The 23,120-nt window shown below is 52.6% G+C and overlaps 2 protein-coding genes and 1 long non-coding RNA gene across 3 annotated transcripts; 1 reads left to right on the top strand and 2 right to left on the bottom strand.

Annotated features, from left to right (window-relative positions):
- Nucleotides 1-1,200: 1,200 nt before the first annotated feature.
- Nucleotides 1,201-8,727, bottom strand: C16H8orf33 (chromosome 16 C8orf33 homolog). The gene is made up of 7 exons (XM_048320860.1): nucleotides 8,496-8,727; nucleotides 7,694-7,781; nucleotides 5,051-5,185; nucleotides 4,178-4,860; nucleotides 2,625-2,712; nucleotides 2,373-2,519; nucleotides 1,201-2,248 (listed from the first exon to the last, which is right to left on the bottom strand). The coding sequence occupies exons 1-7, from the start codon at nucleotides 8,502-8,504 to the stop codon at nucleotides 2,052-2,054; spliced, it is 1,347 nt and encodes a 448-aa protein (XP_048176817.1). The 5' UTR covers nucleotides 8,505-8,727; the 3' UTR covers nucleotides 1,201-2,051.
- A 797-nt stretch (nucleotides 8,728-9,524) lies between these two features.
- On the bottom strand, nucleotides 9,525-18,000 carry AMDHD2 (amidohydrolase domain containing 2). Its single transcript, XM_048320859.1, has 12 exons — nucleotides 17,624-18,000; nucleotides 16,896-17,032; nucleotides 16,080-16,219; nucleotides 15,679-15,733; nucleotides 15,052-15,264; nucleotides 13,897-13,985; nucleotides 12,773-12,917; nucleotides 12,434-12,541; nucleotides 11,666-11,734; nucleotides 11,122-11,223; nucleotides 10,661-10,741; nucleotides 9,525-10,542 (listed from the first exon to the last, which is right to left on the bottom strand). Exons 1-12 carry the CDS (start codon nucleotides 17,704-17,706, stop codon nucleotides 10,163-10,165), a joined length of 1,602 nt encoding a protein of 533 aa, XP_048176816.1. The 5' UTR covers nucleotides 17,707-18,000; the 3' UTR covers nucleotides 9,525-10,162.
- LOC125334220 lies at nucleotides 10,201-12,123 on the top strand. Its single transcript, XR_007207100.1, has 2 exons — nucleotides 10,201-10,288; nucleotides 11,171-12,123. It is a non-coding gene; the product is annotated as an uncharacterized LOC125334220 (long non-coding RNA).
- Nucleotides 18,001-23,120: the final 5,120 nt, after the last annotated feature.

The following is a 23,120-nucleotide window of genomic DNA, read 5'->3' as shown; positions in this document are numbered from 1 at the left end:
CATCACCTTGGCTATAAAAACAGGGACTAGACGGAAAAAGGCAAAATGCTTTGTCCATGGTTGACTCGTGGAACCGACCTCCTGTGACACGCAGGGACACAAGGTATCACACTGGTAACATTTGCCTCTCCACACACACATATGTGAGCCCTCCAATACTGAAGGACAGAAAAAGGAACTGGCTTTGCAGGTCAGCACTATTCAGACCTCTGAAAAACAACAGGAGTTGTTCTCATAGTAGAATGGATTTTTCTCTGACCCCTTTGAAGATAACTGCTGGATGGGGTTACACCAAACGCCCACCCCACTGGGATCTTTATTCTAATTGTGAATGCCTAATGAACAGCATAAACATGAGGCAATTATGTAAGAATGCTTTCCAGAATACTTCTGCAGCCCTCCACAGCAAGGATTTTATAACATTTTAGCAGCTCTAGCTTTACCTGAGACATGACAAGGAAAAAAAACCTATTTACGAGAAATCTCCTGCATAATCAGCCAGGGAAGCAAACAGCTGTGGCTCCAAGGTCACGTAGAAGATGCTCTTGAATCTCAGTAAATGGCATGAAAACACGAAAAGTGTGACAAGGACACAGCTTTTGTATGTTTAATGCAAAATCCTGGAAATAAAAAAAAATACTGTTTAAGGTTGTTCTATACAGTCAAAGTAACAGCTGTGCTCTGTGGCAAATAAAATTAAAATGTGTTGACCTTGATTTCGAGTTTTCACCTATTGACTTCCAGAAGACAAAGTCATTTCTCCATGTTTCTCCTCATCATGTATGTTACCCAGATTCAGTTTCTCCTTATGCCCAGACAGGAATTCTTTAAAATATTATTTAAAAAAAAAGAAAAAAAGGTCTCACAGATGCAACTGCCTGCATCAGAGCTTAGTAATAAAATTAATTTTTTAGAGCCAAGATCAGGTTTTTAGTCTTTCACAGCCAACATTTTTTCACCATCTCTCAGCTGCTCTCAGCACTCCCTGGAATCTGCCTGCACTCCCATTCTCACTTTTCACAAAGGCTGACTGGGCTATAAAAGGGAGGAATGCACTGCTCCCCAGGAACACCTGATAACATGTGGCCTTTCGCAGCACTTCTCTTCCTTCAGCGTTTTTTAGGCTTGGTGGGGAAGATTTTCTGCATGAACTTAAGAGATGGGTTCAGTGACTCAAGCAGTATTGACTGGAGACACACATTCAAAAAGCCAAAATTTAATACAAATCAAATGGAAGAGCTGTGACAGTTCATTTTACTACCACCCAAGGCTGGCATGCAGCTAATTTCCCCTCTGAGGCACTGGTGGTTGTAACTGGGCTACTTATAAAGTAAACTTTATTTAAGAGTTGATTGTACGTCCTTCCTAGCTGTGCACAACCTGGCTTCAGCAACAAAAATTTTCCCTGTTTTCCTGGAAACAACTGTCCTTACATCCCTAGGCTGGATTAAATCATGATGTGCAGTTTTATTCTAGGGCTGTACTTGTCAGTGAAAGAGATGAATGAGCAAAAACGGTTCTCACTCACGTTCCCCCAAAGGCCCTGAGCTCGTGCTCCTCCATGTCAGGGATGGCAAACACTGCTGGTGTTTGCTGGATGCCAGCAGCTGCATTCACACAGACTCATGGAGTGGAAGCATCCAACTATCCACTGCTGGATCTTGATTCCAAACCATTCCCTGCTGGATGCATTGCCACCTCAGCTGCTAGAAAAGCTCTGCTCTATTTAAAAGCAACAGGAGAATGGGATGATCTCATGGTATAAAAGACAGAGTCTACAGTTAATGTCAATTCTACAGGAAGAAAAGCAGATCCTTCTACACTGGCGACCCTTTCAAAGGTGCCTCTCTCCAGTGTGAGCACAGAGGAGCACCATGTAGGCTGAGTTTTGGGGTCACATGCATAGCAGGCAGATCAGGTTTAAACTTCTACATAAGGCACCCTGGAAGAGGATCCAGAGATTCATGCATGGCATTTCCTACTGCACAGCATCTTTCTACCATTCTTCAGTTTATAGGAGATCTGGCACGGTTTCAGTCTAAGTGACTTTTCTAGAAGAAATTAAAGCGAAATTCTTCTTGGGGAGTTGTGAAATTGAATAAGCCTGTGTTAAGTGTCCTGTGGGACTCTGAAGGGGATTCTGCTGAACCTTGGCTTTTCCTGCAGGCTCCCGAGCACTTCCGGATAAACTGGCCATTCTTCTTGCAGATGCTTCCCTTCAACTCCACGATCCTGGCAGATTTTGCAGCTTAAAGAGGGGAGAAAAAAGCTGTAAGAGACGTTCAGTCATCTCATATAGTGAGGCCCCAGTCTGCAAAGCACAGGGCAGGACTGAATCCCTTTCTTCTCCTCACCATGCAAAGTTCTCCTACCTGTTTCCATAAGCTTCAGCTCCCTGCACAGCTCCTCCTGCATCTTCTTTCTGTAGTCTCCAAACATGGCTCTCATGAGCTGACGCTTCTTCACCAGTGGAGCCTTGTCACTGCGCAGTGTCCTGATTGCCCTGAGAGCCTCCTCAGCTGCAGCAAAGGAGAAACAACACACAGGTTAAGGCTCCCTGCTGGCTCTGCCCCTGCATTCCTGCCAATGCTTCCCCCAGGAGAGAGCTCTTCTTCAATGCTTACCTTGCTTTGGAGTGGGTTTCTGTGTCTTCAAGCCAAGTTCCAGCTGGTTCACACACCAGTCCACCTCTTTCCGCAGCTGCTCATCTGACTGCAATCAACACGAGGCACAGTGAGCAAGAGGAAATAAGTCACCCAAAAATTACAGCAGCAGCTGCTACACAGGATGAAAGGGAACTCCATAAAGTCAGCACTATTTCAAATATCATGTTCTGGTGATCATTTTATAGACTTCATGATGTTTTCCCTCTGGTGTTTTTCATCAGAAACTAAGAGCACTGTGCAAACGTTTAGTTGCAACTCACTGTCTCTATTAGATGGATTTAATATGGGGCTGCCATTCAGAGGGTGCTGTTTTCTGGAAAGCTCTTCAGCTTTCAAATAAACTTACAGATGGGAGAAATAAACATTAGCAATAAAAAAACCCTATCCCCAAACCTGCACAAAATCAAAAAAAGCAAACAATGGACAAAATCAGAAGCTGAGTCTTTCTTCTCAGCTCCTCTGTGCTTGCTCAACCAGAAATGTATGAGGAGAAGGGAGATGAAGCCCACTGAGATGGAGGAAGCCAAGTCCCATTGTGCAAAGCCAGCTGGCTAACTCAGCAGTGGGAGAGGGAAACAGGGCTGCACCCTGGGACTGAAGCAATTCTTAACTGCTGTGTACATGTAAATACAGACACCCTCACGCTGTCTCCTTTCACCTACAACAGTGTCCTTCCAAAGGACTGCAAGGGCTTTACCTGACCTTCAACTCTTCCCATGTCTCTGGTGCTCAGCAGCATTTATTGGTAGGACTGGAGGTGAAGGAGACCTTTGGATGGAATGTTCCAGAGGCAGGGGAACACTCAGTGCAATTTCCTTGTAGAATATTAAGGAAAAGAAGGTTTTGTGCAATCTTGTATTACAGCATTGATCAGCTGGCACTGTTTGTTAATAGTATCTACATCAGTGCTGGAAAGTAAAATAAAATGAAGACCTGGACCTCAGCAGAACAGAAAACCTCAGGGTGTGCCTTAATGTTGTGTTTACACATAACTTGCAACTTCAGTTGATTTCTGGGTCATGCCCTACAGAGGAACCTTCTCAGAAGCACCCTTGAGCCTTACCACAGGCCCTTGGCTACACCAGGTGGCAGCTCTGCGCCTGGGCTTTGCTCCTTGCACTACAAAAGCAATTCATCCTGCAGCAAAGCACATCAGAGCTACAAGGCCTGGCTCAGCACCCACAGGCACCAGCTTGGCACCTCCTACCTCCATTTCCTATTTTTATTTTCTTAAGAAAACATGGCATCCAGCTCCCCAGGATTAGCTGTCACAAGCCTAAACATGAAATGTTTCTGCACAAATCTGAAGGACCATTAACTTCCTTTGCACTGGTCAGGTTCCTCAGCTGTGTAGCAGAGAAAGCAAACAGCTGCTGGAACATGTAAGCAGCAACCGTGGTCTTCCAGCTTCCATCTCAGGACAGTTTGCTAATTGTTCATCTGTGCAAAGAGATAAAGTGTCTCTAGCTCAAGGGTTTATAAACTATGAGATCCCATCAGTATTTAACTACCTGAGAGGTCTTCTCATCCTGATGGGAAGTATCCGTATTTTGACAGCTGTTAGCTTCTGCCTTTGCCTTCCTGCCGGTCTCAGTTTCTTCTGTTTTCTTTTTACTGACAGGTGGTTTTTGTTTCTTCTTTTTCTTCTTCTGGGCAGCTCCACCTCCTGTTGATTTCTCTGTCACTGCCTCATCTGGAGGGGCTGTCTCTGTTTGGGGGATCTTTGATGTGACATGGCTTCTATCCTCTTTGGGTACATTCCCTGACACTTGAGTCACCTCAGGCTTCTGCAAGGCTGCAGCCTGTGGCAGAGCTGCTGATTCAGCAGGCAGTGGAGGATCTGCTGTGTGCTCTGTATGTTGGCTTGCTGGAAGTAACTGAAGCTGAGGACAGTCTTCATCTGGGATGGCAAAGTTGAAAGCAAACTTGGGTTCTTGTCCAGAAGCAGCAAACCTCAAGGCTGCACTGCAGTTCTCCTGCTTGGTGGCTCTGACATTGTTCTGTACCTGCTCAGCACCACTGTCACCAGGGTCAGCTTCTGGGTTGGTCTCAGAAAGTGTGAAATCAAATCGGAAGCTGCTGCCAGATGATGTGAACAACTCTGGCCTTGCCTCAGGGGTTGGGTCAAACTGTTTCACACCATCTGCAGCCTGCCCCTTGCTTGGCTGTACTTCCACAACATCAGGTTTCATACCTAGAAAAGAGAAAGAATATTGCTTCAATGCTGGTGTTCTCAATACACCAGTTTCCTCTTGTGGGGGTGCCACTTCAGCTTCCACTGTAAGGCACTGCCCAGAGAGGTGACTCAATCTAATGCTGCAACCTAAGAAATCTACAGAAAAGAACTAAATCTCACCATCCCCCGAGGGACAGCTCAAGCTCACCTTTCTTCATGCTCCTCTGACCCTCATCCATCTTGAGATGACAATCCCCAAACACATTGCTTAGCACTTGTTGCTTCTCTGCAAGAGGAGTCTCAGGGCAGCGCAGGACCTTGAGAATGTGTTGGGTCTCTTCTGCTGCTCTCAGAAAACACCAAGAGAGACAAGAAACAGTTTATGGTGGGCCTTAAAATCCACACTGTGGGATGCTGATGACTGAGTCTTCTCTGAATGTGCTCTGTGTTCATACCACCTCTGACTAATCCATAACTAGCATTCAACTGAAAGGGAACTCCAAGTGCTTCTAGAAGCTCAAATATTGTGAGATGTTCCTAGAGAGGGGAAAAAAAATCTTAACTGCTTATTACATACAGTCAGACTCTTACACTGCAGTAAGTGCACTGCTAATGGCACAGAAGGTACAGAGTGCTTAGCAACTCTTCCCTCAAGGCAAAGAAATCCCAGAACCTAGCTCAGTGTCTCTTCTCTGGAAAACTGGAAAAAACTCTGAGTAGAGAGCATACCCTGAAAAGCAGGACTCTTGCTTGACTCTTACAAACCAGCCTGACCACAACAGAAATCCAAAGCTTTTGTGCTAGAGCAAATCCTCTAAAAAAACAGAGTTGTTCTGTGACAGTGGTCCCCAAGACCTCCATTTGGAAATCCTAGATATAGTCTTGTAGTATTTGTCTCACATATTTTAAGCCACAGAACAACTGGAGAGTAGTACTGTGGAATGGGCACACCCCACCTCTCCTGGCTGCAGCGCCTGACCACCCTCTGGGGAAAGAACCTTCCCCTAACATCCATCTAGTAGTCCCCTAACACAGCTCCAGCCATTCAGGTCCTGTCCCTGGTCACAGAGAGCTGAGATCAGAGCTGCCCCCCCACTGCCCCTTGGGAGGAGCTGCAGCCCCGGTGAGCTCTGTGCTCCATCTCCTCCAGCTGAAAAACCAAGTGCCCTCAGCTGTTCCTCCTATGGCTTCCACTCCAAACCCTTCCCCATCCTTGTGTCCCTCCCCTTGGACACTCTCTAAGTTTTAGATCCTTCTGATATTGTGGTGCCCCAAAGTGCCCCCAGCACTCGAGGTGAGGCTGCCCCAGGGTAGAGCAGATCGGGACAATTCCCTCCCTGTCCCGGCCAGTGATGCTGGACCCGATGCACCCCAGACCATGGTGGGACAGAAGTGGGAAGTATCTTCACAGCATCTGGGTGTCAGGGTCCTGAGCACATGTACCCTTATTTCAAAGGGTTTGGCTGGCTGCAAGCCAGGCCTGCTACGCAGCAAGAGCTAAAGAAAGCTCCTGGGAGCTGCTCTCCTCCCTCCCCTGGGAGTTACTCTGAGCCAAGGATCTCATGCATACAGTGCTACAGCCAAGTAACTCATTGATCCAGACCCTGAATTCCTGGCTAGAGCTTGGATCTGCCTCCTTACCAGACTTTTCCAGCGACTGGGACTCCAGGCAGAGCCTGGGTACCATCAACAGCACTGCTCAGCTCTCCTGGCTCACATACTGTGCAAAGGGGTCCTTTTCTGGCCAGGCCACTGCTTCTGCTGCCTCATTCCTGTGCTCAGCTCCTGCCTCCCCTCCAGGAGCTGCTTTCCCTGCTGCTGGGCATGGGACTGGCACAGGACACAGCTGTAACAAAATGGTCTCATCACAGAATAGTTTCGGTAGAAACTTCAAAGCTCATCCACCCCTGCCATGGGCAGGGACACCTTCCACTGGCCCAGGCTGCTCCAAGCCCCAGTGTCCAGCCTGGCCTTGGGCACTGCCAGGGATCCAGGAGCAGCCACAGCTGCTCTGGGCACCCTGTGCCAGGGCCTCCCCACCCTCACAGCCAGGAATTCTTTCCTAATATCTGATCTAAGCATAATCTCTGGCAGGGGGAAGCCATTCCCCCTCGTCCTGTCCCTCCATCCCTTGTCCCCAGTCCCTCTCCAGCTCTCCTGCAGCCCCTTTAGGCCCTGGAAGGGGCCCTAAGGTCTCCCCAGAGCCTTCTCCTCTCCAGGCTGAATAATCCCAACCCTCTCAGCCTTAATTCTTCTTGGAGCCTGATGCTCAAGCACAGGGTGTGGGCACCTATCAGTCACTGCTCCATGCTCAGGTGCACCAGCAAACACTCACCTGAGCATCTTACACAGGGTTCACAGCCCTCTCCAGAGGTTAAGTACTGACCTGGAGCAGGACATTGGTCTGCAGCTCTACAAATTGGACAGATGAGATCAAACTATGACCTTATAGAACTTTATCTTCCATGTAATTTTTCCCTGGAACAAGCTTCACAAAAATAAACCTACCGGTGTTTAAGGGCCAGACACCCTGGCACAGTATTTCCCTAAGAAGGAAAGCAAAGGCAGAGCTGTAGCAGAACCAAACAAGCCACTATATGGGAAAATAAGAACACAACAAAGAATACAGAAAACACGGAGAACAAACACTAAATGAATGAAAGATGAAACTGCTTCCAGAAACACAGTCCTTAAAGCCCAATGCTTTATATTGTTTTGTGTTTAGAACAAATCCCAAATAACACAAGAACAAGGAACATAAAGGAGAGAAGAAACAGGAAAACACCCAGATCTGCTAAATCACACCCAAGGCCAGAATATGGGGGATGTGGGCTGGGAAAGAGAAACATACCTCGTTCGGGGTGTGGAGTGAGATGGAGATCTGCCTCCAGTTGCAAAATGCACCACTCCAGCTGCTCCTGGAACACACCTTGGGGAGCCTTGGACATCGTGTGGGGAAGACAGAATATTTAGAAGCACAAATCTCTCACCTCCAAAACTGATTCCAAAACTGAATTTTCTGAGGCTTTCTCCCCTCTCCCAGGAGATCAGACCTGGCTTTACACTGGATGTCTGCTGTGTAACAGCTCATTTATACCATAAATCAGCACAGCACAGGGACACATGTCCTGCGTGGAGAGCACCAAATGAGCCCTCTGCATTATAAAAACTACAGCTCTTACTAGCAGGAAACCCCACCACTCCCGGCAAGCCAGGACTTCCCGCAGATATTTTTTTCATCTGTTTCTCCACCTGCCCCTTTATAAGGCCCCAAATGAAAAGATTTCTCATTTTTTTCCTGAAGCTTAGGCAATGGCATAATGTGTCCATAGCAGGACATTTCCCTTTAGCACAGCTCTGGTAACACACGGAATTTATCTTTAGGCTAAACACAAGCCCTTGAGACCCCACGTGCTGTACTTCTACGCTGGCTGCCTCCTACTAAGCAGGTGGAAGTTAAGGTTTGCAGCCCGCCTGGGGACAAGGCCCACTAAAACACTGGGAACGAAAAGAATATTCAGGATAAGGAGATGAGCAGGGATTGGGAACGGCACCGGCGCTGGGAAGGCCTTTAAGGACAACCTGCGGGAGCTGGGCCCGGCGCGGTGCGAGGGCTCGGCGCGGGCCGAGCAGCAGAGCCAGCAGAGCCTTACCCGCTCCATGCCGGGCTCCCCGCGCCGCCGCCGGAGGAAGCGGCCCCGCCGCCCCGCCCACCTCCGCTCACGGGCCGCTCCCGTGTGGGCTCCGGGAGCAGCTCCGCCCGGCCCGGGCCGGCACCGCTCGGGGTCCGCTCGGGGCCTCTCCGGAGCCCGCTCGGACCGCTCGGGCCCCCAGACCCTTCGCGGAGCCTCCGCGGGGCCTCCCCCCGCCGCCGGCCGGGGCTGGGGGTGGGGCCGGCTCGGTGTGCACCGCCCTCAGCGCTCCGGCCGCGGCCGCGTCCCGCGCTCCCGTTCCGCCCGCGAGGGCCCGGGGCCCAGCGCCCTCCTTGGCAGCGCATCCGTGACCGCCGAGGCTCCCCCCTGCTCCCCTGGGCCCCACAGGGAGCTGTCGGACACACGCGTGTCCATGGCCGGGCCGGGCCGCGGGTGTCCGGCGGTGCCGCCTCCCCTGGGCGCGGCAGGAGCAGCGCTGGCCCCTCACGGGCCAGCCTGACGCGGGCCATGCCAGCACGCAGCACCGCGGGCAGGCGAGAAAGGTTAATACACACCTACAGGTACTGGCTAAGCCCATTTCTGTATTAGATTTCCTTTTGATTATTTAATTTCGTAAGTAAAAAGTTAGACACCTTGTTTCACAGGCATTTTCCCCCCTTGGATTGTTTCCAACAGCAGCCAGAAGATCCCCATGAGGTCAGTCCTGCAGCAGCACAGCGCGTCACAGCACGGGGTTTGTGTCTCTCAAACGCTTCAGACCGTGGAGGTTATAATTTCTCTTGACACTGGCAGCTGATGTTAGAAATTCTCCAAGGCTGACAGTGATTCCAGAAGAGCTCTAAAGTGCTGGGAAAGCACTTCCAAATGTTGCTGCTAAAGATTATAAAATGGTACTGGACAAATCAGCACACTTCTGCCAATCCTAGCCAGACTTCTGTCTGCCTTACAATCTCCACCCTTGCTGAGACTTAGCCATTGTCTAAGCCCTCCCCTCATTACAAAAATCACCTCAGTGGTTTGAGCCTTATCCAACGTTGTCTTGAGATTTATTTCGAGGTTTATTCGGAGTGGTCGAGTAGGGTCAAAATTGGCATCAGTCCTTGCATTCAATAGTCCAAGTGTCAGGAAAAAAGCTGACAGTCAAGTATTGGAGAAGATAATGAGCACAAAATAATGAGCCATCGTATCTGTCTTGACAGGCCAGTATCCCACCGCAATTTTCCTCTCCCTCAGTGCCTGAGCTGGACTGAGGGCTCGCGAGCCTGTCACCACCAGTCTGGATGCATCCCCTAAAGCAAAAGCTCCCCATCCGTGGCCTGAGGAATGCACAAACCCATCAGGTGATGCAAAGGCTCTTCTTGGTATGGCTGGCACAGAGCCTGCAGAACCCATCCAGACAGAGCAAGGAGTGAAAGGAACATTGTTTTCTGTGGCAGGATGCTGTCCATGTCTCCAGCTCTGTGGACTCAATGGCCATGCAGGGAAAAGGCACAAAGGACCAGCAATGCCTTGGTATTCCTGGGTTTGATCTCTGCCCTGAGGATTCAGCCCCACAGCGGCACCGAGTCAGCGAGCTGTGGCAGCCTTGTGCTGAGGACACACGACAGAAGGGCTGTCAGGAGATCCAGACGTGATCCTCAGCTTCTGCTGACACAACAGAAACCTTGTCACGGGAAGAGCTGTGAGCTGAGCTGGTGGAAGCTGATGTCTAACAAGTCATGGCTGCCCAGGAGCGAAGCAAAGAGCAGGCAGAGGAATGGGAATGGCTTGAGCCTGCCTTGGGTGCAGAGCAGGTTAGTGTGTGCTGTATAAACCGTGCAAAGGCTGGGACAGTTCCACACTGCTGTCAGATGGCAACAGGAGCACCTGTCTGGGGGCAGGACAGCTGTGCAGTCCCATAGGTCACTCCAGGACTGGCATTCCTTGCCAGCGAGAGCTGCCTTCTCTCCCCATGCCACCAACTGAGCACCAACAAATTCGTGGCAGGCATGGCTGTAACTGGAAGCTGGAAAATGCAGCTCTTTGGTATGAGGCTCCTTTGAGGGAGCTGCAGGAAGGAATTGGGAAAAAATAAATCAAAAGAGAGAAGGGGGGTGGTTGCCAGAGCTGCCAACCACAGTGCCAGGGAGCCTTGGAGGGCACTGGGACAGCCCAGCGTCACATGCCTGACGCATCCTGTCGCCAGACTTCCTCGCCGGCGATGTACGTGGCTTGCACATACAGGTTGTCATTCAGCATTAGGAAATCTGTGTTGGACAAGAGAGAAAGAAAGCAGCTGTCAGGAGGGAACTGCTGGGGCTGGCTGGGGAGGGCTGAGCTCAGTGGGGAAGGGCTTCTCCCCACCCCAGGATGGCACTGCAGTGCAATCCTGGCAATGACAGCTCTGCTTTCTGCTCAGCTGAGATGTGGGGGGCACTCCAAAGGGTTTCCCAAACACTCCAGCATCCAAGGGAAAAACCACTGGAGCAAAAGACCAGAGCAAATCCCAGGTGTAGCATGTCTCCCTGCAACTCCCACTGAAAGAGCGGATGAGCATGTGCTTACAGCAGCCCCTACTTTGCTCCAGCACTCGTGAGCCCTGACACCATTGTCTCCATACCAGTACGTGCTGTGCCTATACCAGTACCTGCATCGGAGTCATAATTCAGTGTCCCCTTTTTATGTTCAATCCCCAGGAGCTGAGCGGGATGCAGAGACGCCGCCTCCAACGCGGTCTCTACCGAGCACCCTTGGACAGAGAATTGGGGAGACGTTAGGGCAGCCCCAGCCCCCTTGCCAGAGCAGCCCAAATCCCCCTGGACAAGGCAACTGTCAACCAGGCAGTTGACAGACCCAAGCTGGAACACCCTCAGCACAGCCAGCTGGAGCTGGGAAGGGAAATATCCCTGCAGAAGAGAGCAGGCATAGGAAAACTGAACACTTACAGTATGGAGAGGGGAAAATCATTCACTTTTGTGAGGAAGAAGCAGGAGAGTTGACCTCTCATTAGTTCTATGGGTTAAAATGAAACTTCCCCTCAAAAAGGGGCTCATCTGAGGGCACTGATCCCAGCCCTTGTCATGTCTCAGGTGAGTGGGAACGTTCCTGGTGGAGTGGACACAGCTGGCAAAAGCAAGACTTCCTCCCATGTCAACGCAGGGAGCAGCAGCTTGTGGACAAGGCTCTCTTACCTGTGGCTTCTTGGAAGTGTCGCACACACGTGTCCATGGTTGCCACGCTGCCACTGAGGGTCTTTGTGCCTGGGAGAGAAACAGGATGGCACTGAGCAGCACCCACAGCTCACAGCAAGAAGCAGGGCACTAGGGAAGCATAATGGGACCAGAAGTGCAGAAATCCTGGGTGGCAGGAGGAGCAAGCTGAAGGGCCTGCAGCCACTTCCTGCTGGGGCACAGGAACCTGGGTGTTACCTCTAGCTTCACCATCAGACCAGCTGGACTGGGTGAAACCAGCTCACAATGCAGGCATCTGCTGCCAGAGGAAGGGAATGGAGAAAGGAATGATCCTTCTCTGAAATACCTTCCCAGTCTTCACCTACTTGGGAATTTGAAACTTAGGGAGTTTCAAGCAAGGGAGCTAGCAAGAAGTGGTAGTGTTATAATAAAGACAAGGGACAATAAATATCTCTTAAGATTTCTCTGTCCTTACTGATCCCCTGAACCTCTGGCACCCTTGACACTGGGTAATGAGGCTTTCAAAGGTGTTGCAGACAGCTACAACTGGACAGATTCCTCCATAAGGGTGGTACACTTCTCCTCTTTACCAGGAGCTTCATTCTCCCCAAGGCCAAGTCACTGCAGATCCTTCAGGCATCAAAACCCAAAAGGGTGGTACAAATGCTGCCACACACTCCCAGGGACAGCAGGGTGTGCTCAGCTCCTCAGGAATGGTGCCAGTGGCACCAGTGTCCCCAGCTCTTCACCAAGAGGGACAGCACTTACCTGCAATGTAGGTGTTCAGCCCATCGATCTCCACCACCTGCTGACCCAGCGTGTGCCGACCCGGTGCCAGCCCCATGCCAGCAATTGCATCTGTCACCAGCACCAGGCCTGTGGAACACAAGGAAAGGGGCCCTGTCAACTTTGCAGCTGATTTTGCTGCAGCTCCAAGCACTGTGCCCTCTTGACCCCCCTGGAGAGGGACCATGTGTCTCCAAAGCAGGAAGACTGAGGGATCAGCACACGTGGCTGTGACCTTCCAGGCAGCAACGGCAGCACGAATGTCTTGTGGGAGATGGTGCAGTGCTCAGAGTGGCTGGTGACACTGGGGGGACTGCTCACCTTTGGGGTGGGCTCGGTGGGCGATGCGCAGGGCAGCGGGGTTGGTGTGGATGCCATCAGAAATCATGCCATAGAAGACCCTCCGCCCAGCAGGAATCTTGTCACTTGTCAGCAGCCCCACAATGCCAGGGTCACGATGGTGGAACTGCTCGAGGGGAGAGAGGGGACAAGCTGTGGAGGATCACCAGGACGCACTGGCTGAGACTCTTCCCCTCAGGGGATGCAGCTGTCATCTCTATCACACAGTGCCTGGCAGCTTTACCAGGCAAACCTGGGCATTGCCTTGAATCACAGAATCACAGGATGGTTTGAGTTGGAAGGGACCATAAAGCTTGTCCTGTTCCAACCCCTGCCATGGGCAGGGACACCTTCCACTATCGCAGGTTGCTCCAAGCCCCAGCCAACCTGACCTCGAATGCTTCCAGGGATGGGGCAGCCACAGCTTCTCTGGGCACCCTGTGCCAGGGCCTCCCCACCCTCACAGTCAAGAATTCCTTCCCAATATCCCATCCATCCCTGCCCTCTAGCAGTGGGAAGACAAGGAAGAATGTCCTGCCACTTCAGGCCCTTGTCCCCAGTCCCTCTCCAGCTCTCCTGGAGCCCCTTTAGGCCCTGCAAGGGGCTCTGAGCTCTCCCTGGAGCCTTCTCCTCTCCAGGTGAACACCCCCAGCTCTCCCAGCCTGGCTCCAGAGCAGAGGGGCTCCAGCCCTTGGGGCATCTCCATGGCCTCCTCTGGGCTCTCTCCAGCAGCTCCACGTCCCTGTGCTGTTGGATCCCAGGGCTGGAGGCAGCTCTGCAGGTGGGGTCTCACCTGAGGGGGCAGAATCCCCCCCCACCCCTGCTGCCCACACACAGGAGGAAGTCTGGGAGCACACAGCCAGGGCACGTCCAGCTCTCATCCACCAACACTTCCTAGTCCTTCTCAGGGATGAATTTCAAGAGTCTGCTACAGCCTTGACTCTCTTTCAGATCCAGCAGTAGGAATGTGAAGCCAGAGGTTCAGTGCCAAAACCTCATTGCAAAGCATAGTGTGAAACCAGCTGGGGAGGACACAGACCCAAGGGGGGAGGGACAGAAAGCCCAAAAGCAGCCCTGGAGCAGGGCAGGTGCCTCTGGGGACTCACCGGCAGCATGGCATTGAAGAGGTGAGTGATGAAGGTTGCTCCGTGCTGCACAGCCTCCTCAGCCTGGGACAGATTGGCCACTGAGTGACCTGGGAACAGAGAGCAACGCCTGATTCCTCTGCCCATCACTGATTTCCTTACAGGAGTAAAGACACTCCATCACTGGATTATGCTCTAAGGCCCACCCTGGCCTGAGGTCTGAGGAGCAACCTCAACACAGATGTGTCTGGCCATGACCTGGGGGGACTCTGGCGGTGGGTGTTTCACCTGAACTCCTTCAGTGTTCACATCACAGCTGTCACAAATGCTGCCTTGCTCACAGCACGTTGCCTTCAGGCTGGGTTTGAGGTCCAGTGACACACCTTTCTGCTGGCCTCAGATACTTAAAGTTTTTTAGAGAGATATCAGGGGATACCCTCACAACAGTGGGGATTGTGCCAGGAAAGAATATGGGAATTAAACTATCCAGAAAGAAAATTCTGTTTCCCCAACAGGACAGCAGCTCTGTGGGCTAACCTTGCCTTTCTGGAGTTCTTTATGTGGCTGTGGCATAAGAGATAGTCTGCTATCTCTTGTATGAATGCCCTTCTCACCTGAGGTTTAATTTCACCCTGAATAACTTCCCCTCCACCCCCTTAAAAAAAAAACCCAACTTCTTCAATGATCTGAGACAAAGAAGAGTTTGTGAAGCAAAGGAAAAGAAAAACACAGCCAGTTTTAAGTCAGAGGCCAGCCAGATGTTGGAGTGAGAGGTTCCTACAGCACTTGTGGTTGAAAAACAGAGTTATCAAACCAACAGTAACCTTTGGAAAATTATTTCAGCTGTCGCATAAGACCTAAAGCAGTGGAACTTCAGAGTTTGAACCCTTCCACATCATCAAACCTCCAAGTAAGACTGCTACTCTTCCCTGTGTTAGAACAGCACCTTGTGTTTACTGCAGAGGCTCCTCAGTCAATACAAACTTCGGCGCTTGCCATGACAGATTGATGGCATCAAGTGAGGTCCCCCTTTGTGACAGGTCTGTCATCTCCACACCGGCCAGGCTGAAGAGAATCCCACCCCGTCCAGTTGCACCGAGAGACTGTTAGAGATGCCACAGCCCCAAGGGAGGGGCTGCTGGAGCCCCCCTAAGCCCGGGGTGCCCCTGCCCTTACCCAGGGAGACGCAGATGCCCCGCTTGGTGAGCTCCTGGATCACCTCACTGCTCCTCCTCATCTCAGGGGCCAGGGTGACTATCTGGACACAGTCCAGGGAGCCATAGGTGGCAAGCAGGTCCTGGAAGGCACCTGCCTCAAAGGTGCGGAGGCAGTGCTCTGGGTGAGCACCCTTCTTCTCCTTGCTGATGAACGGCCCTTCCAGGTGGGCTCCTGTCCAAACAGGAACAAAGAACCATGACCCTTCCTCCCCCTACCAAGGACCAATAAACCTGCTCTGTCTACTCTGCTCCAGTTGCACTCTTGCCATTTTTCTGCAGCAAAACACATGGCTCAGGTAACTGTGGGCTCAGCACAGGCAGAGATGCAGTGCTGGCCACTGGCCAAGCCAAGCCACCCCACTGCCATTGCTCCAGGGGGCCCAAAGGGGCTGAAGAGGTGTGTGTATGATGACAGAGAACACAGCAAAGGCCAGGCCTGAGGGGCAAGGTGGGTCTGTGCCCACCTGTGCATCCCTCCCACCGAGAGCTCCAGCCCCTATTTGTGCTCTGTAACTTCTTTCACCTCAACTGTGAACAAGATAATTGCCCACCTAGAGTAGCACCACAGAGGGACGAATCCACTTACCCAGGATTCCTGCTCCATGGGCTCCACCGTTTCTTACACTGATCTGAGGGAGAACCTAGAGAAAGGGGTTTGTCAGACATGGCACTCCAGACACAGCCCCCAGCCTGCCAAATCAGACCCAAAGGTCAGGTCCGCAGGGAGATTTGTAGCCGGACCACTTGGGACCATCGCAGCCCACAAAGGAAAAGCTGTCTCCAAGCCTTGGTGTGCAGAGCTCGCCTGGGAGACATGGCTGTCTCAGCATTCTAAAGGCTGAGGGCGAGAAACCCAGGGTAGAGTCCAGCTCCTCATGTCCACAGCTTTTCTGCCCTGGCAGTTATCCCAGTCTTGGCCCATCCACCTCCTGATACCAACCTCAGTCCCTGATCACCCTGCAGATGGGAAGGGAGAAGGCCCCTTACCTGGTGGTACACGGATGGAGGAGAGGTCACCAGGGTGGGACAGAAAGAGGTCACTCCATGGGAGAGAATTTTCTGACTGACCAGGTCAATACCTGATTTGAAGTCATCCGTAGCCAGAGAGAAGTCCACCCCGAAGCCTCCTGCACCACAAACAAAACAGAGGTGAAACTACAGCCTGCCCAGTGGATGTGTCCCACCCAGAAACACTGAAGAGAGATTTTGTGTGACTGGAGGGAGTTGTTCCATTTGTAGGGCTCTGACACAGAGGGCTCCACCACCACTTCTGTCCTACATTCCAAGGTTCCATAAGTACAAATCTCACCATCGCTGCCCCCCTGAAATGCTCTTCCCCACAGCATCCCAGCGTTTTGCAAGCACAACCTTTTTATTTTGATGCAGGGTAAAATGTGAGGATTCCCAGCTGAAAAGGGATCAGACTTCCAACTTTAACTACCATAGAACAAGCCATTTCCTTCTGAAGAGAGCTTTTGCAGTTAATGTTTGTTCCTTTGGGAGGTCTTGCCCTCTCCTCCCATGTCCTGGAAAGGGTAGGGCAGGCATCCTGCTAGTGCAGGCGCAGGACAAAATAGAGATAAAAATGAGTTCAGAGGAAACCCTCACCTGGCCAAAGGGGATCACTTACACAACAGCAGCAACCACAGGCAAAAGTGCTCTCTGCCATTAGTTGGGTGACTCATACCTCCCTTGAGCAGCTGAAATGTGGCCATGGGCAGGACGCCCAGCATGGGGCTGGGGGTCAGGGATGGACAAACCCGGGACGCCCCCAGTCCGTGAGTGCGTGTAGCTTCACTGTACCATTGATCTGGACATCAATGAAGCCCGGGGCGATGATGCTGTCTTTGCAGTCCAGCTGGACATCAGCAGAGCCCTTCTCGTCAAAGAAGAGTTTCTCTGGGTTGAGGATCTTCCCCTCTCGCACCCACAGGTCCTCCCTGGAGGGACAATCACACACACCAAGCTCTGGTGCCATCTGCAGCACGTGGAGCAGGTGGCTGTGCTCCAGTGACAGTGATCTGGGCAGAGTGGATCCCACCGGCACCTCCTGCCACGGGCTCTGCGATGTCTGCCAGAGCACAGCTGCTCTTGCAGCTGGGACACAGCGGGCAGCCCTCTCTGCCTGGCTCTGGCTCTACAAAACTCACGGGAATGGGATTTTCACACGCTGCCCCTCAAAGGTGGCCAAAAGGACAGGGGGCTGGCAGAAGAGGCAAAACAAGAGGGACGGTACACCACACCCGCCCCATCTCCCTCCGAAAGCTGTCAGAGGGGACACGGGACATGGGAGCGCGGTGGGGCGAGGGCCAGCAGCCGATGCACAGGGGCAAGTGGCGACCGTCCCTCGGGCGCTGCAGGTGCCAGCTCAGGTAGGCAGCCCGTCCGGGAGCCCCCACACCCCTGGCACCCCCCGCAGCCTCGGTACCGACGGACACCACGATACCCCTGGACAGCCCTGGTACCCCTGGAGATCACGGTACCGCCAGCAGCCCTGGTACCCGCAGCCACTCCGGTACCCCCCGCCTCACCTCTGGAGCTGGTGGTCCCTCAGGATGCGGCAGTTGGTGAACTGGACGATGGGCGCGTCCGACACGGATTTGTTGGACGGCATCGCGGGGCAGCGGGAGCCGGCGGGAAGCGCGAACCCCCCCGGTATCCGGCGCACGGGGCGGGGACCAGGCGTGCCGGAGCAGGGCCAGGCCGCGGCTCTGGTGCGAACGGCTGCCGTGGGACTGGGCAGCCGGTGAGGGGCGGAGGCACCGGAGCACCGCCCCGGGGGCAGGCGGAGGGTGAGCTCCCTCCCCTGCCCGGCTCTCTGGGCGACGCTGTGAGGAACCAGCCCCGCGGTGCCCGAAGAGCGCCGGGCCCGGGGCGGTGTCCCCACTCCGGGGCACCGGGGCCGGGGGCGGGGCCGCGGCGGGGGGCGGGGCCTGGGCGGGGCCTGGGCCCGCGGCACCGCCTGCTCCCGGTCACGTGAGCGCGCTCAGCACGTGCCGGAATTCCCCGCCCGCCCTGCGTCACGTGACCGGCTCCGAGGAGCCGCCATCACGAGAAGGGCGCCGCCATCTTGAGAAGGTCGGCGCGGAAACTCTCCCTGTGAGACCGCACCGTGAACCGGCATCGTGAGACCCCGCTGTGGGACCCCGCTGTGGGACCCCCTCCAGAAACCCCATCCTGAGATCCCCATCCCGACACCTCCATCCCAAGACCCTCACTGTGGCACCCTGGGCCCACTGCCCCCCGTGTACCCGACGGCAGCTGACGAGACGCGGTTCCACCCCGGTGATGTGTGCTCCGGCACTGCTGATGAATCTCTCCCAGGAAAGATAAATGATGGGGACTGTAATTGTGCATGAATGTAACACCTCTGTCTGGCCTGGAATTGGATTTTAATTAGGTTTTGTGCCATGCTTATCATTCCGTGATGTCAGTGCTTGTCCACACTACAAGCTGCTCCTGTTGTCAGCAGGATGCTGGGAAAGGGGCCTGAAAGGGAGAGCTAGGAATGATGCCGGTTGAGGCTGGGAAAACTAAGGGCAGCACTGTTTTGGGAATTTGAGGCTAAGAATGGTTTCAGGCCACGGAGATGCCCCAAGGTCTGGAACCCCTCTGCTCTGGAGCCAGGCTGGGAGAGCTGGGGGTGTTCACCTGGACAAGAGAAGGCTCCAGGGAGAGCTCAGAGCCCCTTGCAGGGCCTAAAGGGGCTCCAGGAGAGCTGGAGAGGGACTGGGGACAAGGGATGGAGGGACAGGACACAGGGAATGGCTTCCCACTGCCAGAGGGCAGGGCTGGATGGGATATTGGGAAGGAATTGTTCCCTGGGAGGGTGGGCAGGCCCTGGCACAGGGTGCCCAGAGCAGCTGTGGCTGCCCCTGGATCCCTGGCAGTGTCCAAGGCCAGGTTGGATGGGGCCTGGAGCAGCCTGGGATAGTGGAAGGTGTCCCTGCCCATGGCAGGGGTTGGCACTGGGTGAGCTGTAAGGTTTTCCTCATGAAATTATGCACATCTTGGACACTCAGCACTGTATTGCTGGGAATGATTTTTAGCTTCATAGAAGTGGAGCTGAGGAGACCTCAAAATTAGTTGAGAAAATGAATTCCAAAAACAGCTCTCAGCCCTGCTTATTTGTCTATGAAGAAGAAAGGACCCATCTGAGCTGCTAAATCGAATTTGGATGTCAGAAGGCATGTATGGCACCTAAACTGCCTGGGGCCAAAACAGGTCCCTTCCCCAGGAACACACAAGCTGACAGGGCTGTGACAGTAACTTTAGCTGGCAGTGGAAGAGATGCCGAGGTAAAGGCAAATACTGACTGCACACATAGGAACACCCACCATAAATACCCCACCTCGGGCCCACCCAGAGCAGTGACAGAGCTTCACCTGAGAGCCCTCCAGCCACACAGGTCCAAGGCTTCCTCAGGCTGCCAGTCCCAAGCCTAGATCAGAGCGCTGAGACCTCCCATCTGCACTGCTGGGAGAACGGAACAGCCTGTGCCAAGCGATGGGAATCTGCTCCTGGAGGCTGTAGGTATGTCATCCAGCCCCACCTATGGCATCTACTGCTAAAGCCTTACCCCTTTGGATGTTCTCCTTTTATTTCTCAGCATTAAATTAAGCCTGGCTTGCATCACCCATACTGCATGCTCCTCTAATAATAATTCCATATTCTTTCTCTCCACTGCCCTAGTAACAGGTGGAAGGAATCACAGGCTGTAGTTTCACTTGCACTTTCTTTAGCAAAGATGTTTTTTTTTTCTTCAGGTTGAGTTATTTTTAACCTGGCTCAATTCCCAAATTAGGTCCACTGCCTGGCAGCAAGAGCAGCTATACCTGCGCACTTGGGAGGAGCTGGGGAGCACACGGAGCAGCTGTGGGAGCAGGGCTGGCACTGCTGCTACATGAAGAAGGGCTGTTGAAATACAGCCTTGTCTTCTGGTTTTCACCAGCATTCACAAAGATGTCTAAGAAATTGTCCCAAGGCACACACGGAGGCTGCTTAGAACACGCTGCCAGTCTTGGGAATAGACATGATTTCCCAAGATTGGTCCTCAGCCTACCTCATGCAGACAGCCATTAGGAGAGGGTGGCTGAATTCACTCTCTGCCACTCAAGTCACGCTCTCCCCCTCTGCCAAAGGCAAAGGAGGAAAGCACAGGTGTAACAGCATGGACAGGGCAGTTCAAAGTGCCAGAACAGGGTCTGGAATTTACACAGTCTCTGGTATCCCCTTGATGAATCCCAAAGAGCCAGACCTGATCCTGCGAGGGCAGCTTGTCCCATCAGCAAAAGGAAAATAGCAAAGACAAGCCACCAGTTCTCCAGCTTGTGCTCTGTCAGGTCAGAGAGAGCTGTCAGGGGTCTGTGGGTACCTTGTGGGTACAATGTGGGCCCCAAAAGCCTTGGCCCTTAAACACTGTAAGGTCAGGACAGGATTTTTCCCTGTGTGCTTTTGTGTCGTGACACAAGAACCAGCTTGGCAGAAACCCAGTGATACAAGTCACAAAGCTGTGGCTCTCAGGAGCTCACTGAAGTGTGTCTTGCAGAAAAAATAACAGCATTTATTAGCTTTAACAGGAACAAAAATGGAGAAGCATTTTGGGACACAATCCTTTGACCCTGAAACAGAAAATTCCCACTCCAGGGCAAGTGGCATTGGGAAGACTTGCTCTGGGTTTGATTTAATTACATCAAGAGACAAAGATGGTTAATAGCTGTAAAACTAAGGCCAGAGGCGGTAAGTCCAGTGTGTCAGAGACCAGTAACTCTCACCTGAGCACAGTGATGGTTTGGACAGTACAGCTGGCTGGAAACAGCAGTATTCCTGTGGCCAGCCTAGGAAGGAAACAAGGTTTACTGAGAGCTGTAGTCATTAGTTCTGCTGTTACTCTGTAATTGAAAACAGCAACTTGGTTTCTGGGATCAGTGTCTCATAACAAGGTTTTTGTTTCCCCAAAGCTTATTTACTTTTCCAGGTTACTATGCTTCTCTGTAAGCCCTATCTCCCTAGGAAAGCCAATCCCTGAGCAATCACAGATAAAATCCTGGTACTTAAAAATGCTTCTCCAACAGCAGTGAAAAAACAAAAATTGCAGCCTTTGGAAAAAAACAAACAAAAACCAGTGTGAAAGGGTTAACAAAGAACAAGGTCAGCAGGCTCTGTGGAGGCATTGTCTGTGCTGGCAGCTCTGGCATCAGGTCCTGAACCTCCCCAGCCTGCACTGACTGCTGATGGCCCTGTCTCTGTGCTGCTGCTGCAGAGGCTCCTCTCCTCTCCTCTCCTCTCCTCTCCTCTCCTCTCCTCTCCTCTCCTCTCCTCTCCTCTCCTCTCCTCTCCTCTCCTCTCCTCTCCTCTCCTCTCCTCTCCTCTCCTCTCCTCTCTCCTCTCCTCTCCTCTCCTCTCCTCTCCTCTCCTCTCCTCTCCTCTCCTCTCCTCTCCTCTCCTCTCCTCTCCTCTCCTCTCCTCTCCTCTCCTCTCCTCTCCTCTCCTCTCCTCTCCTCTCCTCTCCTCTCCTCTCCTCTCCTCTCCTCTCCTCTCCTCTCCTCTCCTCTCCTCTCCTCTCCTCTCCTCTCCTCTCCTCTCCTCTCCTCTCCTCTCCTCTCCTCTCCTCTCCTCTCCTCTCCTCTCCTCTCCTCTCCTCTCCTCTCCTCTCCTCTCCTCTCCTCTCCTCTCCTCTCCTCTCCTCTCCTCTCCTCTCCTCTCCTCTCCTCTCCTCTCCTCTCCTCTCCTCTCCTCTCCTCTCCTCTCCGCTGACTCACTGCAGCGCTCCCAGCCACGCATGGAGCACCAGAGCATCATGGCTGTGCCGGCACACCCACCCCCTTCCCCTCTTCCACACCAACCACCAGCAGCTGAGACTGCCCTCTGAGCTGCCGTGCTCCTGGCACTAAAGGAATTTCAAAAACCCCAAAGGTCCCTCATTTTCTTAACGCCCCGAATCACTTGAGAAATGTGCTGATGCAATAGCACCAGTGAAGGACCTGAAATGCGAGTTTTCACCCGGGAGACATCACAGAGGATTCAGAGCATCACTGTCATGGCTGAGGCAGCATGTGCAGACTCTTAATTTGACTCTGCATGTATTTGCAGGCACTTGGCACAAAGTGATCCTCCCCCAATCCATGCTCACCCCAGCTTTGTTCTTCTTGCATGGGTTTATATATTAATAACAGAGGCTTCATGTTCCAAGGCATGAAGCAAAATGCCATTGAAGGGATTTTCCCTACACTGGTTCTGCAAGTACCTATTAACTGCCTCTGCGTGATGTCACCAACCTACAAGGGACCTTAGCAGGGATTGGAATATGGGACCTTTCAAGCGCTTACTGCCCTTGGAGATGGGAGCATTTAGTTGCTCTCTTAAATGCAGTTTTGCTTCCATTCTTGTCAATTGGCAAAAAGACTGGCAGCAGGGTCCCCTTACAGAAGGTAGAACCAGATGTTAAGCAAATTTGCAGCCCCAGGCAGGACCCTCTCCTATCCTGCCACACAACTTGAATTGCCAAACGCAATTCCTCTCCCCAGAACTGCAAGCTGGATGCAACATCCTCTCCAGAGCCTGGGTTCAGGATTCACCCCCCAGCTGCAAGCTGTCACACTGCACCCTCTGCAGTCAGTCACAAGGCCCCCTCTGCAGTCAGTGAGACACAATGAACCGACCGATTCTGTAAACCTTTATGACCCCCGGGGAAAGCCTAATTCAGAGGTTTAGTCTGCTACTTTTGCTGATAAAAAGAATGACCAACACCATTCCGATCAGCAATTTCCCCTTCCCCCGGGCACTGCTTCAGCACGAACCCAGGATTTTCCTTCAGTCAGCTGACTTACACCTCTGTACAGCCCTACCACCATATCTCTGCTCGCACTGCCACGAGGCAAAGCCCTTCCCAATCAAAACCAGCCCAGCCCAGCGCCAGCCCGCTGAGAAGTGAGTGCAGAGACATCACTGTTTTAGCAAACAGCAAAAAATAAGCCAATTAACTTGTTAATGATTATTGTTAAAACTGGCTCATAGCTAAGTCTCCTG

Source organism: Corvus hawaiiensis, chromosome 16 (assembly GCF_020740725.1).
Source record: "Corvus hawaiiensis isolate bCorHaw1 chromosome 16, bCorHaw1.pri.cur, whole genome shotgun sequence".
NCBI lineage: Eukaryota > Metazoa > Chordata > Aves > Passeriformes > Corvidae > Corvus > Corvus hawaiiensis.
This window is presented reverse-complemented; position numbering and strand designations above follow the sequence as displayed.

Excerpts from the sequence above, each read along its gene's own strand:
- C16H8orf33 (XM_048320860.1), bottom strand. Across the intron at positions 5,186-7,693 it reads CACTCCACACCCCGAACGAG|CAGAAGAGACCCAACACATT; the intron begins GTATGTTTCTCT and ends TTCTGAGAGCAG. Across the intron at positions 2,249-2,372 it reads GCTGAAGCTTATGGAAACAG|CTGCAAAATCTGCCAGGATC; the intron begins GTAGGAGAACTT and ends CCCCTCTTTAAG.
- AMDHD2 (XM_048320859.1), bottom strand. The coding sequence starts at position 17,706 with ATGCCGTCCAACAAATCCGTGTCGGACGCGCCCATCGTCCAGTTCACC. Across the intron at positions 17,033-17,623 it reads AGGGACCACCAGCTCCAGAG|GGAGGACCTGTGGGTGCGAG; the intron begins GTGAGGCGGGGG and ends TTGTCCCTCCAG. Across the intron at positions 11,735-12,433 it reads GCTGAACACCTACATTGCAG|GCACAAAGACCCTCAGTGGC; the intron begins GTAAGTGCTGTC and ends TTTCTCTCCCAG.